The sequence below is a fragment of the Leopardus geoffroyi genome, chromosome B1, assembly GCF_018350155.1.
Source record: "Leopardus geoffroyi isolate Oge1 chromosome B1, O.geoffroyi_Oge1_pat1.0, whole genome shotgun sequence".
NCBI lineage: Eukaryota > Metazoa > Chordata > Mammalia > Carnivora > Felidae > Leopardus > Leopardus geoffroyi.
In genome coordinates, this window is record NC_059327.1 from 201,005,938 (window position 1) to 201,021,519 (window position 15,582).

The window sequence follows — 15,582 nt, forward strand, 5'->3', positions numbered from 1 at the left end:
CCTCTGGGGTGGGCAGTGGAGAGTAAATGAGAAACGTCCTTAAAGAGCATAGCAAGGGGACTGCACACAGTAGGTACTCAACAAATGGGGGCCTTTTTATCATGAGGTTTCTTTCAGTGGTTCAGAAACAGTACCCCCCCACCCCCACCCCGGGTAGGCTGATCCAGGCCACTCCGGTCTTACCCAGAATTCCGCTGGACAACAAACCTCACCAGGGCGAGGCCTGGGGCTGAGCCTCATCGCCAACCCCCACCTGACCCCTGCAGAAAACCCAGTCCTCCTGTCCCCCCACCTCTGGCTGGGACAGCGCCCAGGCAGAGGGCAGTAATCTCAGGCTTAAGCCAGGACAACAGCGGGCCCTGCCTGTCCTGAGTGCCTCTCAGGGATCCTGGGCAGAATGAACAAGGGCCCGAGTTGGGTGTAGCCCCCCTCCCGCCACGACCAGGTCCGGCCGCACCTCTGGTTCCCGCTGGAAGATGACGACCCGGCCACCCTTGTCGCCTGTGGCCAGCAGCTCTCCGGTGTGGTTGAACTCAACAGTAGAGATGATATCAGCTGTGGGGGGGAGAGACAGGAAGGCATGGCTCGTTAGGACCCCAGTACTGCGCAGGTCCACAGAACTAGGACCCACCCGCACAGAATGCACCCCTGGGCTGTGCCACCATCTGGAAGCAGGAGCCCGAGGGTCAGGTGCCCTGATGAGAGGCCAGTGGTCCCCCTGTCCCCTCCCCACTGGCTGCAGGACCCGTCCATGGGCTTTACTCTGTCTCCTTCCTGCTTCCTACCTTCCTCCCCCTTGTGCTTCCAGAGGCAGTTTGGGGGTTTCACGTGCTGGCCGGGAGACCGGGCTACAAATTGGACACTAGCCCTACTCTGGGGGCCCCTGGGACCAACTGTGGTCAGCCCTGCCCTGCATGAGCCCCCCGTCAGTGGGACCCCCTTAAGCTTCACATTCCTGGCCCGGACTCTGTAGGCACCAGAATCTCTGATCCGGCTTTAGCACGGTGGACCTACTTTCCGACAAACCGCAGCTATGATCACAGCCCCTGCCCGGTTCTCCCACAGCTGCCAGAGTGATGCCCGAAACCCTCCGCGGGTCCACAAAAGCAGACGCTGTTCCCTCCCGAAGCCTCCCTCTGCAGCCTCCCTCTCAGGTGGTGGCAGCTCCATACCCCCCAGCCCCGGTCGGGCCCCAGCCTTGGGAGTCTCTGTGACCCCTTTCTCTCTGCCCCTCTCCCCTGCCACGTCCAGTCCTACTGGCTCCGCCTTTGCAATACACCCAGACTCCACCCACATCTCCCCACCTCTCGCCCCTGCAAGATTCTGACAGCCCGCGAAAGGACCTCTTGGCTTCGTCCCTGCTCCTGCTATAAGCTAGCCCCAGCACAGCAAGAGGGGGCCCACCCGAAACCCATCTGACCTCAGGGTAAAAAGCAAAGGTCTCAGTGGTCTAAAGCCTGAGTGGTCCCTGGTCCTCAGAGGCAGACCGCATCGGAAGCCCAAATAGTCACTCCCCTCCAGCACTGCACAGAACTTGGTGTTGCCTTCCCCCTGAGGGCTGGGCAAGCCCCAGCCAGACCCCTCCCAGACCCCCTCCCTCCCGGACTCTGGGCTTGGCCGTGTGATCTGCTTTGGCCTATGGGACACCAGCAGACAAGCCACCATCCAGAACCCTTCCCCCTTCCAGAAGGACCTGCCCGGGCTAGCCCAAGGTCCCAGGAGGAGGGGGAGGGACGCAGAAAAGTCTAGGAGGCCCCCTGCCTCCCCACTTACCCAGCCCAACCCAGCCTAGTTCAGCAGATCTGCAGATGCACCAGGAAAAAAAAAAAAAAAAATGTTTGTTGTTACGTCTTGTTTTTCACTCAGTAAAAGGTAACACCTCTCCCCCCCACCCCCCACCCCGCCTCATCTCCCCTCCTGCCCACCTTGCTCTTCCACTCACACGGGGCTCCTTGCTGCTTCTCAAAAGCACCTGCCACCTCTTACTCAAGACCTCAAGTGATTTTTGCATTTCTATTCAATAAACGCCCTTTGCTTTTCCAACCGGTGCCTTTTAGAGGCAGCTTCCGGCCTGCACTGGCCACCGGAGCCATAGGTAAATGCCGGCTTCGACAGCAAAAGAAAAGAGAAGAGAAAAGGTGGTTTCGAAGCGGGATGATGGGCTGGACATTTTCATCGAACAAGATAAAGGCACATTTCATTGAACTTAGAAAGACAAGACAAGGCAGCGAGAGCGGCTGTACGGGAACATGGAAATGCCTGCGGAGCCCGGAGCTGGGAAAGGGCCGGGCCCTCGTGGGGCAGCCGGCCCCGAACCCGGACCAGCGGAACCAGAGCCCTCAGAGCTGGGTTCCCGCTACGTCGTATCAGCAGCCCCTAAGGGGCAAAGGGCAGGGTACGAAATTGTGCATAAAGTGTTTTTAATCATATAGACCAATGATCACAGCCGTGCTAAATGCCAAACACACCGGGCAGAGGAAAGAGAAGCCGAAAAACGATTCCCCACCACGTTGGCACAGGGCGCTTTGGGGTGGTTGAAATAAAGTATTTTTGTTTCTCTTTCCACGTCTCTACATTTTCTCAATTTTCTGTAATGAATGTGTATTTTTAATAGTTTTCTCGGGGAATAAGTGATACACATACAAATGGACATATTTCATGTATCCAAGTTGATGAGTTTGGACATATGCATAATTTATATTATTTTTATGATGGAAGAATAACAATGCTATTAAATTAAAATGCCAACATGACCACCGGTGCCCAGAGCGAACGCAGTCCTTAAATGCTGGGCGGTTTCCACAGTAACAGACGCTAACATCTGCAGGCAATTTACAATTTATGTGTCACTTTCACATCCATTGCCTCCTTTGAGACTCACGCCAGCCCCTGAGGGGGACACAACCATTCTTTCCATTGGCAGCCAGAGACGTGGAGGCGCCTGCTTGGGGACAACCTCCCGAGCTGCTCACGGGCCAGTCGGAAGTCCTGGGTTGGAGTCTGGGCTCCAACGTCTTGGCTGTGTGGCCTTGGGTTGGTCACACCACTTCTCTGAGCCTCAGTTTTTTGGCTATAATAGCATCTGCCCGGGATTGGAAGCTCCAGTGGGACTACGGGGTGTGAGGGTCCAGGAGGAAGGATCGCGACTCTGAGCAAGGATGAGTTACTAAAATTTACTGCACGGAGAAACTAAAGTTCCTTCTCGGCCTTGCTTCTGGCCTCCACGCACTTTGCCGTGGCCAGCCCAGAAGTGTGCGGGATGAATGGCGGCTCAACTTCACTGGGCGGATTTGGGGATCCCGACCTCCAGCCCCACTAGTCCCGTCGCACAAACACTTACGGAGCAAGCAGACCATGGCACCGCTCCCTCAGGCCTCAGGTTGGTGGGTGTTTCACATCTATTTATTGCTACAGGAAGTATCTTCTAGGGGTTGCCATAGGCAAGGTTACTTCCCCTGAGAGCTGGAAAATCTTATCAATAAAACCTTGAAATCAGGAAGTCTCTCATCTTGGAATGTTTGACACATATCCAGTCCCAATACCACCTCCACCAGGAAGCCCTCCTGGAGACCACCCCTGCCCCGCAGTTCAGCGGTCTCTCCTACAACTACAGTCTCATGCTCACTGCGGGTCCCTCATTGAATATGGACCCCTTCCTACGTGGGGGTGGTCCCTGTCCAGGTTGCCTCTCACCTTGACCACAGAAGGGAACCCAGCAGTGTGGTCAATTACATGAACTCACATCCTTAAAGTGCTTTTTTCCAGGCACTGTTCTAAATCTTTCCATAGAAGTTTTTGCTTCTGGAAATAGCTGGTGGCTCCTACTGGATCAACTCTCTCACCCATAGCGACGATAAAACCTCAGCAGATGAAACAACAAAACACAACTACCTGAGGCATTGGAGGGAACCAAGTACAGGTGCAACCTGCAGAAAAATCAGCAAGTGAAACTCACTGGATAAGTTTCCTATTTTCATGGCTGAGGACAGGCCCCAGTCTGTGCCGTGGGGCTACTGAAACTCAGACATGAAGTCCTACTCTTAAGGCTCCATAAATCAGAAGGCAGGGACTGGGGAAATCCTAGCAGCTGGAAAGTGAGGGAGTAAATTCTGGAAAGGGGGGGTGACTGAGGAAGTCCCCAAATGCAGCATATAAACTCTGCCCAAATCTTTGGCTACAAAACACACATGCGTGTGACAGATTCCAAGCAACCCAGCGATGGCTAAAAGAAGTGACCTGAGGCTGTGCTATTGTCCATCACCCCGGAGATGGGGTTTACAGTTGAGTGCAACCAAGTTAACTGCTCACAAACACAAAATAAAACAAAAAAAAAAAAAATGCTCTTTGGAGGGACATAAAAAACATCTCGAATCTCTACAATGTCATCATTCACAACGCCCAGGACAGAATCCAAAATTATATGAAGACATACAAAGAAATATGAACGCATCACCCATACTTAATATAAAAATGATTCATGGAAACTGGCCATGAAATGCCCCGGATGTTGGAACTGGCAAATGAAAAAATTAAAGTAGGTATTATAACTATGCTCAAGGATGCAAAGGAAAATTTGCTCCCGCTGACTGAAAAGAAAGGACATTTCAACATGTGAATTACTCAAAGTAAAGAGAGAGAAAATAAATTAAAAAAAAAAAAAAAACAAACAGATCTTCTGGGATCTGCAGGTCAATGTCAAATGTCTAACACACACGTAATTGCGGTTCCAGAAGGAGAGGAGAGAGAGATAATAGAGTAGGAGAAAGACTTCAAGGAACAACGGCTGAAAAAAAATCCCCCATATGGGAAAAGGCACCAGCGACACATTTCGGAAGCTCAGTTACCTCCAGAGAGGATAAATACAAAGAAAGCCACACCTAACTGTTGAACGACTGAGGACCAAATTAGTGATAGAATTTTGTAAGCGGCTGGAAGAAAACCATGTCACATTCAGAGGCATCAGGCCTCCAATGACTGACGATTTCTCATCAGAAAGGATGAAGTCCAGAAGACGTTCAAAGGGCTGAATGGGAACTGAAAAGTCGGTGAACCCAGAATTCTGTATCCAGTGGGCGTACTCCTCAAGAACGAAAAGCAAACGAAGACATTTCAGTTAAGGCCTTCCAGGGACCAGAAATCCAATCTCAGAACAGTCCTACTGTCCTATCATCATTCTCTCTTTACAGATAAGCGACCTTGGTCACCGAGAGGCAGGAGCTTGCCCAAGATCACATATGCAGCAGGGCCTGTGCAGTGTGTCCCTGCACCCACACCACAGGGTCTCACAGTGCCACTCAGCCATTGAGTGAGGGCTGCCAAGCCGCCTGACCAGCCAGTGGTGGCTCTGAGTCACCCTGTCACGGGTGAAGAAAAATCCCACGAAAGCCCATGCTGCCTTTCCACTTGAGAGGTCGCCTCTTCCTTCTCCTTCAGCTCCTCAAAAGGCAAGGTTGGAAGAGGCAGCTTGGGCCACGGCACCAGGAGACATCTGTCACCTCCCTGGAAATGGCCACCATGCAGTGCCAGCAGGGGAAGCCCAGAGCCACCCAGTCTGGGGAGCCAGAAAGCCACACTGTGGCCCAGTATGGGCTTAGGGAGAATCAGAGGTGGTGTTGGATGTGACCAGCCAAGTGACAAGGTCCACATTGGGAACTGGAGCCAGGGATGGTGTTGTGGAATGAACTGTGTCCACCCCCCCCCCAAATATGTTGAAGTCCTAACCTCCTCTGACTGTGACCTTATTGGGGTCATCTTTGCAGATGATCGAGTTAAAATGAGTTCATACTGGACTACGGTGGGCCCTAAATCCAATGACTGGTGTCCTACCAAGAAGCCTATGTGATTTCGCAGGGACACACACACACATACAGGGAGAAGGCCATATGACAACAGGGCAGAGCCTGGAGAGACTCATCTGGAGGCCAAGAAACATGAGAAAGTGCCGGCCACCACCAGAAGCTGGGGGACAGATTCCTCCCTGGAGGCTTCAGCGGGGGCACGGTCCTGCCGACGCTTTGCTTTCAGTCTTCCGGCCTCCAGACGGCGAGAGGAGGGATCTCTGTTGTTTTAGGCCACTGAGCTCGTGGCCCTTTGTCTCGGCTGCCATAACTGACACAGAGGGAGAACAGAGCTAACACAAGAGGCCACACACACACGCCAGCCCTGGAGGACACGGGCTGCACCCCGGGTTGTGGCTCCGGCCGGTGCCACGTGGGGGCAGGAGCCCGCGGATCCCCAGGATATCTGCTGTGACTGTCGCCAGAGGAAGATACTCCAGTCGAGCCCTGGTGTGTACTAGCTGTGTGACCTCACCCAAATCACTCACCCTCTCTGAGCCCCGGTTGCCACAACTGTCATCCCTGCCTGGCCACAGTTCTCCTAGGGTTTATGTGAAATTCAAATGATTCTGTGGCCTGGAAAGTTCCCTGGAAACTCTGGCAGAAGCCTACACACCTGCAGGGGAGATTAAGATGCTGGTCGGGGCGGCGGGGGTGGGGGGGGGGGGACTCCTGCCCTGCTCGTCCATCACCGCCCGCCCGTCACCGTAAGTGCCGTCGACACCATTAATGATCCATCAGATGTCGGGGCTCACGGCAGAGGGGAGGCCTCAGAAAGCCCAGCCCGATCCTTCTGATGGGAGCAATGCCTTTAATTAGCATCGTCAGAGGCGTCAGGCTGATGAGGACGGAGGTGTGGGCAGAAAGAGGAGGGAAGAGGCACCCGCCTGCCGCAGAAGGAAGCTCAGTGAGAGGAAGGAGGCTAGGCAGCGGGGCACCAGCCTGGGACAGCACTGGGTGAGCGGGCTTCCCCAGCGCCTTCTCTGGGTCCCCCTGGGAGGGGTGACTTTGCAGCCCCTCCCCTCCCGAGGTAGAGCCTACTTTCCCACCCTTGGCCCTGCACGGCCTGTGACCTGCTTTGGCCAAAAGAATGGGGTGGGCACGAGAGGTGCTGGCTCCAAGCCCGGGCCTCACGAGGCCACACAGCCTGCTCTCTGGGACCCCTGTGCCACCACGAACCCCCAGGCCAGCCTGCTGGAGGACGAGAGGCATGTGCGGCAGGGATGAGCCACTGCAGTGGAGGCCACACCGGGCCAGTCTACAGCCAGCCGGTCCCCAAAAATGACACAGCCCACCAGGACCAGCAGAGGCACCTTCCCGACCACAACTACCACGAGTGTGTGAGTGAGCACAGCCTAAGAACACCCACTAGACCTGCAGACTCAGGAGCAAAAATAAAGGCTTCTTGTTTGAAGCCACTGAGTTCTGGGGATGTTTGTTACCCAGCAGGGGCTGACTGGGACGGGGGTTGCCAGGCAGAGCCGCATCACGGCCTCTTTAAAACGAAGAACAGCCACCCGCCCAGCTCTGCTCCGTAGATCACCTGTTTTTGGAGGCGGCACGGTCATTTAAAAGGGAAGACTTTCCCGATCAGAAAAAGTTAAAAGGGGAGACTTTTCCCGAGCAGAAAAAGCTCTCCACGACAGCCTAGGTTTTCAGGCAGGCACACGCTCCCTCCCCACAGTGCTCTGACCACAGTGCCGTCCCTTCCGGGTTCACCCGGACAACTCTGATGGTTCTCCAGGTCTCGGCCCGAATGTCCCATCTCTGGGGAGGCCCCTGAGCCCTCCATGCTGACACCTGGTTCCTTCAGGTCACGGTGGCCTGTGACGGCCCTTGGGGTGGGAGGCAGCAAGTCCCATCCCCTGAGACTCAGTTTCCTCCCTTGGAAAACAGGGATAATGTCGTAGGACTCACAGAGGCCCCATATGACAGGGATCAGGACAGCGAAGGCAGCAGGAGCTCTAAGAACCTGGACAGTGTGTGGCCCTGAGAACCAGCTCTAGGACCTGACCCCTTGGACCAGGACAGGCCACGGTGATAGTAAACCCTCTTGGAACTTGCGGGAGGTGTTCTAGCACTTTACGCACAGAACTAAATCCTCTTAGCTCCCCCAACTTGCTGGAGTGATGCCATTGTTCCCGTTGTACAGATGAAGAAATCGAGGCACAGAGAGGATTAATAACTTGCCAAAAGCTGCCCATCTGGTGTGTGCAGAGCTGGGACTTACTCCCAGGCAGGCTGGCTCTAGAGTCCTTGAACTTGGCCCCAGGCCTAGTACCTTCTCAAGATGTTTAAAGGGGTCAAAAATGGGAGTGGGGGTTGGTGAAGACATTTCCTGGGAAACAGCAGGTGCTGAGGGGAGGGTCCCCACCCACACTTTCCCTCCCAAGCCTAGTGTGACCTTCGCAGAGCTCCAGAGTATGCTTCCTGAGGGCAGCGGACCCAGACCCAAGACCGGGAAAGCCGGGTGTCGGGGTCTGGCTGTGCTGGGGACACAATGGCCTATGCCCATGTGACTCCTGGGGACAGGAGAGAGCTGGCATCGGTCATCTTAGTCCTGTCTGCTGGCTTCCCAGAAGGGCAAGGACAATGCAGGAGCAGGGGGCCACTGCACCCAGGGCCCAGGAAAGCCACCAGATGTACAGCTGTGACTGCCTGGGTCAAGGGTTGCATGAGACGTTTGGCAGGAAACTTCCAGAACACCCAGGAGAGGACCCACAAGAGAACCAGACAGCTGTATCCACCTGCTAGGCCCACCTAGAGTGGAAAAAGCCACCAGAAGCTGGAGGTGGCCCATCCCCCTGGTGGCCCTCCCAGCAGGCAGGGGTTGGGGGCAGCGGGCAGAAGCCGGGAGACCCAGCCCCTACCCACTGTCGGCCTCCAGCACCAGCAGGCTGCTGTGGGGGCAAAGAAGGGAAAATGCCAACTCTGGGTCAGCTTCTGGACCATCACCTGGGACCAACAGTCACTGCCGCGTATATGACAACAGACTACTTATGAGGGTCCGTGCTGCCATCCAAGCATGGACCCATCCAAGGCCTTGTCCAGGGCAGGGAAGATGACTCCCTGACTAAGGTCTGATGAAAGGGTGGGCACACCACCGCAGAGTGGCTGAGCTCCCCCTCGCACACCTGCGCTCACGTGAGAGCAAGCACCCGGCTCCCCGGGTGGGGGAGGGGGGGTCCTGGCACCAACTGGGAGCTGCGATCACGCTGTTGCTGAATTTCAAGTCCTGCTGCAGAAACCCAGCCCCCGTCCCCGAGCAGGTCTGTGAGAAGTTCCCTTCTGTGGCCTGAACGTGGTGCGGGGGTTGGGGGAGCAGCTCCCAGCCTGTGGGCAGAAGCCGCGTGGGGCGAGCTGGACGCTGTGGCCGGGCCGGGTGGGTCTGCTCGGAAGGTGCTCGGCTCACGGGGCTGGAGGAAAATGCAAAGGGGCTGGGTGGCGGGGGGGGCGGTTGGGGAGGGTCTTATGCAAGGGTCCCAGCCGCCACCACCTCCCACCCATGCAGCCCGGAGGCCCAGGACCCCAGGTTCTGCCTGCCGGGGACCAAAGCTCACACATAGGGCAGGAAGGGGGCGCCCGGCCCCAGTTGCCCGCAGGTGGGAGACAGGGCCGGCCCTGCTGCCTCTTGGAGTCACACAGGAGCCACAGTCCCACCCCACACCTGGGATTAAGTCACCACCCTCTAAAATCACACGCCCTCCTGGGCATGGGACCAAGAGCCCCAAGAGTATCCCTCCCCAGAGCTAGCCTGATAAAAGAAAATCATGCCCACACAGCAGACCCAAGGGATGACGAGGAGTGTAAACATTTAAACTGGGCTGAGTACGAATGAATTTTAAAGGTTGAAAAATAATTCCATTCTCCCAGCACCTGCCCCAAGAGCCCCAGGTGAAACGGAATATTGGCACCAGGAATTGTGGCCCCCAAATGTGCCTGCTGCTCGGTGGTCAGCCAGCCAGAACCGGGACTCTGGGAGCGTGGGGCTCGAATAACACCCTTGGGAGAGAGGGGGACCGAGGGAGGCCTGGGGGGAGGCGCTGGGCCGGTGTCGTTATGTCCTCACAGCATAGCTACTCCACGAGGCAGTCACTGTCTACAGGTGGGAGATCCGAATTCAGACCCCACTCTTACGACCTGAGTCCATCTGATCACCTGGGAAACAAAGATAACCACACACACCTTCCAAGATGGTTGGAAGGCTGAGCTGCCCATCACTTAGCACGTGGGAGGCACTCAGTTAATCCGTCTACTGCTCATTTATTCACGCGAAAGAATGTTAGCTAATGGGGAGAGTTATTAAGTTATTGTTTAAAGGGGAAATGTTGGCTAGGGTTTGAGGTCTGTAAGGTGGGCTGCTGGATAAAAGACTGCCCCAAAAATAGAGTTTCTGTTTGGGATGGTGAGAAAGTTCTAGAAATGGAAAAGTGGGGATGGCTGCCCAACACCATAAATGTACTTAATGCCACTGAATTGCACACTTAAAAACGGCTAACATGGTAAATTTTATCTCGGGTCTATTTTACAATAAGAAATTTAATTTTAGGGGCACCTGGGTGGCTCAGTCGGTTAAGCGTCCGACTTCGACTCAGGTCATGATCTCGCAGTCTGTGAGTCTGAGCCCCGCATCGGGCTCTGTGCTGACCGCTCAGAGCCTGGAGCCTGCTTTGGATTCTGTGTCTCCCTCTCTCTCTGCCCCTCCCCCACTCACACTCTGTTTCTCTCTCTCAAAAATAAATAACCATTAAAAAATATTAGAAAATAGGGGCGCCTGGGTGGCGCAGTCGGTGAAGCGTCCGACTTCAGCCAGGTCACGATCTCGCGGTCCGTGAGTTCGAGCCCCGCGTCAGGCTCTGGGCTGATGGCTCAGAGCCTAGAGCCTGTTTCCGATTCTGTGTCTCCCTCTCTCTCTGCCCCTCCCCCGTTCATGCTCTGTCTCTCTCTGTCCCAAAAATAAATAAACGTTGAAAATAAAATAAAATAAAATACTTGCAACTCTCAAAAAAAAAATATTAGAAAATAAAAAATAAAGAAATAAATTTAATTTTAAAAAAAGAACAGTAATTGAGCACCTACTGTATCCCAAGCACTGTTGCATACACGGGGAACTCCGCAGTGTGTACTCCCCGCAGGAAGCTCACTCTCTAGTAAAGGACACGAATAAGCAAGTTTTCATAGAAATCTAGATTATTTTTCCGGGGAGGGGGTAAGAGCTATGATGCAAAATAAAAGTAAAGGGGATGGAAGAGGGGAGATGCTGTTTTAGTCAGGGAGGTCAGGGAAGACTTCCTGGAGGAGGGGCATTTGAGCAGAGACCCGAAGGAAGCCAGAGAGGCAGCCACACAGATATCCAGGAGAGCAGCACGTGCAAAGGCCCTGAGAGGCGGGAGTCAGCTTGGTCTGTTGCAGGTCAGCAAGGAGGCAGCATGTGCATGAAGGTAAAAGGGGCAGGATGTGAGCCGGGGGGGGGGGGGGGGGGGGGGGGGGAGGGGGCGCAGGGAATTTGACTCCAAGTGACAGCAGAAACTGCAGAGGGAGCTCGGGCTGAGGCACTGCGATCTGACAGGGGTTAATGACTACTGCTCCTCCTATGTGTGGCTCTCACTCAGGGAGACGAGCTCTTCCAGGGGCGGGCAGAGCCCCTTCCCTGCAGGGCGCAGGCCTGGCCACCTGAGCGGCTCTCAGGAAAGGGTGGAGTAGCGGGGATGGCGGGAGCCTGCTTCACCCCTGCGGCTCACTTGCTCACTTGTCTGGTTCCGCGCTGGTTCCACAGCTATTAGGGGATGTGTTGGCATCACAATGATGTTGGTGCTGCTGTTTTCATCTCAGCATCCGTTGTAAAAACGGAGACGGAACTCACAGAACACGAAGTTCACGCTTCAAACTGCACGTTTCAGTGGTTTTTAGTGGATTCGCTGTGTTGTGCGACCATCACCGCTGCCTAATTCCAGAACATTCCCGTAACCCCGAAGAGAGCCCCCGTACCTGTCCGCGGCCATTCCTCACTCCCTGCCAACCACTCACCTGTCTTCTGACTCTTTGGGACCCTTCCTGTGACTGGGATCATGCAGTGTGTGGCCTTCTGTGTCTGGCTTCTCTCGCCTGGCATGGGGTCAAGGTCCCTGCCCGCGTGTGGCCTTGGGTCCTTTCTCAGCCGAGTAAGACTCTCCTGGGACGGTGATGCTCCTCAGGAGAGGCGCCAGCAGGCTTGAGTGGGGGTTGGGAGCCTGTGAATGGCCCTGCCCCCCCGGGGACCCCTGACCCACAGTGGCACCCAGCTCTGCCAGCTGTGAGCCAGAGTGAGGGCGGTGCTGCCTTCCTGTGGGTGCCCCCCTAGGGGCAGGGTCCAGGGAGGGCGGGGGCTGTGGCTGCCGGCTCCTCCCTGCCAGGTCAGACGGGCCCCTGCTGGGTAGCCGTTGGCCTGGGGGACTGCGAGGCAGATGGGCTTGGGGAAGGTGGGCGGGGGGCAGCTGTGGATTTGCCTGTGGTCAGCAGGGCCCGGTCAGGCGGCGAGGTTTGATTCCAGGCCAGATCAGATTGTGCTCAGAGCGGGGGCGACTCCCCAGATCTGACTCCAGCAGAGCCCCCAGGCACCGCCCCTCAATCACACAGACCCCCCGCGGGCCCCGAAGGTGGCCAGGTGGCCTGGGGCCAGCAGCTGGCCTCGGGACAGGGTCAAGGTGAAAGGGACTCAGAGAACACTCCCTGCCCGTTTCGTCACAGCACAAGCTCCTGGAAAACCCCACGGCACGGTCACCTGGGCGGCTCCCGTACAGACGAAGATTCCTAGGGCCCTGCCCTGACCCAAGGGATCAGAATCCTGGGTGCCTGGAATCCGTTTTGACAGGTTCTCCTGTGGCGTGCCCCAAGACTTGAGAGCACCGGTGAAGCCCTGGGAGGTTTGGGAGCAGGAGTCCCACTTCCCTGGGGCTGCCTGAGCCTCGGTTTCCCGATCTCTAAAGTGGGTACAATGCTACTATCTCAGGGTTGGCTGTGAGGACTTGAGGCAACATATACAAAAGTGCCTGGCAGAAACAATCAACTGCTCAAAGACCGTTCACTGTAATCAGCCGTACGCTGTTGTTCTACACGCAAACCAACAGAACTATCTGGAAACTGAAAGAAAGCGCAGAGGGGAAGAATTTCTACACGACACGGAGCGGGGGCTGAGGTGTGGTGAATTTGCTGTTGGGGGACCTGGTTATGAACCCCACCTTCTCCTGGCTGTCATTTTGCCCCTCTGAGCCTCAGTTGCCCCATCTGTGCCATGGTCGTGTGAAGAGCTGCCCACGCTGGAGGGCTCTGGAAATGGCCATGTGCTTTCCCGGGGCCAGGATGACAAGCCGCTGTGGGAGAGGACAAGGACATCTGTGATGCAGACCCAGACTGACCGCTACTGCCCGGCCGGGCTGGCTGGCCAGGGTCCTCCCACGCCTGGGGCCCACGGGTCCCCGGCCTCTCTGCTCAGGCTGGCAGCCAGTCCCTCAGATGCCCATTGGCAGATGGGCCAGCAGGGCCGAGTGGCCCAATGACAAGGACACCCTTCGGGCCTCATCACATCAGTGTGTCCACCAGATCCTTTGCATCTGCTCTGGGGCCGGGGGGCCGGGCTCAGGAGCTGGACGCTGAGGTCACAGCTGGCACAGCCCACGGCCCCCTGTGCCCGCCTCTCCTGCCTCTGCCCTGGCCCCGGCCATCACTCCTTCTCTCCTGGAAGCCTGGGGTTTCCGGGTCCGGCCCAGTCCGGCCCGGCCAGGGGGCCTTTTGTGAAGCTGAAACCCCATCACATCATGACCCTCCCTAAGATCTTCTGTGGCTCCCCACTGGCCTCGCCTGCCTCTCTCTCCCTCCCAACACACCCCAGCCAGCCCGGACTTTCTGTGTTTCCCCAAAGGGGACTGTTTATCCATTCAAGGAGTATTTATTGACCACCAACTACCAGACCCCACACGAGGCCACAGGAATTCAGCAGTGGCCCAAATGGGCACCAGGCCGGCCGTCCCGACTGGCCAGCATCTGTCGGGGGGGAGGAGAGAGCGCCCACAAATAGACAAAGCAAACACCACACGCTACCCACGTTCCCCCCGCCCCCGCCCTTGCTCGTGGCAAGGCCCCGTGGCCCAGCCTCTGGGTGACGGTGCGGCACAGGGTGACAGTCTATTCCTGCTACGGTGCGGCCGGGGTACAGCAGCTGCAGCTGCAGCCGTGGGGTTGGGGGCGCCCACAGCCGGGTGAGGGCACGGCCTGGGCAGGTGCACGGGCAGGTCCCTGAGGCTCTGCACTGGCTGAGGATGGCTGGCAGCTCCGCCTCCTAAGACCTACTTCCTCATCTATAAAATGGGTACAGCTGTGCCTGTGTCGTGGGGCGCTCCAAGCAACGGCCGGCCTGGGGCCCCCTCGGTCGCGCTGTTGCTGTTGGCCCTCCCCGGGACCCCGATCGCTGGCGAGGAGCATCCTGAGGCCGCCAGGCCCCGTGCCTTGCACCCTGGTGGGAAAGGGTCCCAGCCTCCCTGGGGGAACTCACTCACTGAGAGCACCGGGGGGCTGGGCGCTGGCCGGGAGCATGAACCCCACCACAGCCGCAGGACTTGGGGCCATTCTGCCGCTTCCGTGTGGGGAAACCTAGGCTCCGAGGGTGAACTTGTCCTTGTGTGGGGAGCAGGCGGCTTCTATGCCATGCAGAGCTCAGGGGTGTGCTCCTGACACCGTGAAGTACGGTGGGGCCGGCCCCAGGTCCCCTCGCCACGGGACGGCCACCCACCTCCAGGGACAGTGGCGGTGCCGCAGACTCCCAGGCGGGCCCCGCGCCTCGTGCCTGTTGCCCCGTACCCTTCTCTACCCAGGGGCCCCTGCACCCATTATAAAGATGAGCAGACTGAGGCACCCCAGGCAGGTGCGGAGCCCTGTCCTGCCCCGTCTGCTGTGGGTTCTCGGGCTCTCTTCCCAAGTTTCTCCTGGAGACAAGAACTTCCAGCCCAAGCACACTGCTCCACAGCTGCTGGGCGGGTGGCATCTATGGGGCCAGCATGGTGACTGCCCCTTAACTTTGGCATCACGATCCCTGCAAACGTTTCACACCCATGACCTTACAAAATGCTCATGATGGCCTCCGGGGGTGGCATGACTCTCCCCCACTTACAGATGGGGAAACTGAGGCTCCCGGGGGTGGGGTCTGTGCTGTGCTGGTAAACCAGATGACCCCTGGCTCACAGGGGGAGGGGGGCGGTGGGGAGAGCCAGAGCACACACCCTGATTTGTGTGTTGGCCGAGCCTGAGACCTCAAGCCACTTGCAAAATTCCCAAAAACTTAACAACCAACTCACAAACTTGCTGACACGAGGCAGCTGTGGTACACCCCGTGGGGGGCAGAATCCCCACATCCATGCCTGCACGGGCCCTGAATCCGGCTGAAGTCCCAGCCTTCAGCCTCTGAGTGAGACTTCCCGCAGCCCCACCGAGAGCACTGCGTTCCCCAGAAGCCCCGCGTCTCAGTCAGCAGGACCGTCACCATGGCTTCCAAGACCCTGCCCGGCCCCAGCCTGGCATCACACACACTAGGCCCAGGGCTCTCACTGAGGATAGCTAGACCCCAGTGCTCCTTCTGGCTGTGAACACTGAAAAATGAGTAAAATATATCTGCTCAGAGAGCTATAAGGGTGCAATGAGTGAATATGTGTTTGTGTTAGATCAGGACCTAGAACAGCCAAAACAACGAAAGAAAGAAGAAAGAAAGAAAGAAAGA

General features: G+C 56.7%; 1 protein-coding gene across 4 annotated transcripts in view; it reads right to left on the reverse strand.

The window, feature by feature from the left end:
- The window catches only part of PPP2R2C (protein phosphatase 2 regulatory subunit Bgamma), a 138,579-nt gene that overhangs the window by 53,835 nt on the left and 69,162 nt on the right, over nt 1–15,582 (reverse strand). For 3 of the 4 annotated variants that reach the window (XM_045474616.1, XM_045474618.1, XM_045474617.1), the window contains exon 2: nt 458–555. In XM_045474616.1, the coding sequence (XP_045330572.1) occupies nt 458–555 (98 nt within the window). Of the gene's footprint in view, nt 1–457; nt 556–1,420; nt 1,508–15,582 lie in introns of those variants that run through there. The other variant, XM_045474619.1, reaches the window with a different exon arrangement.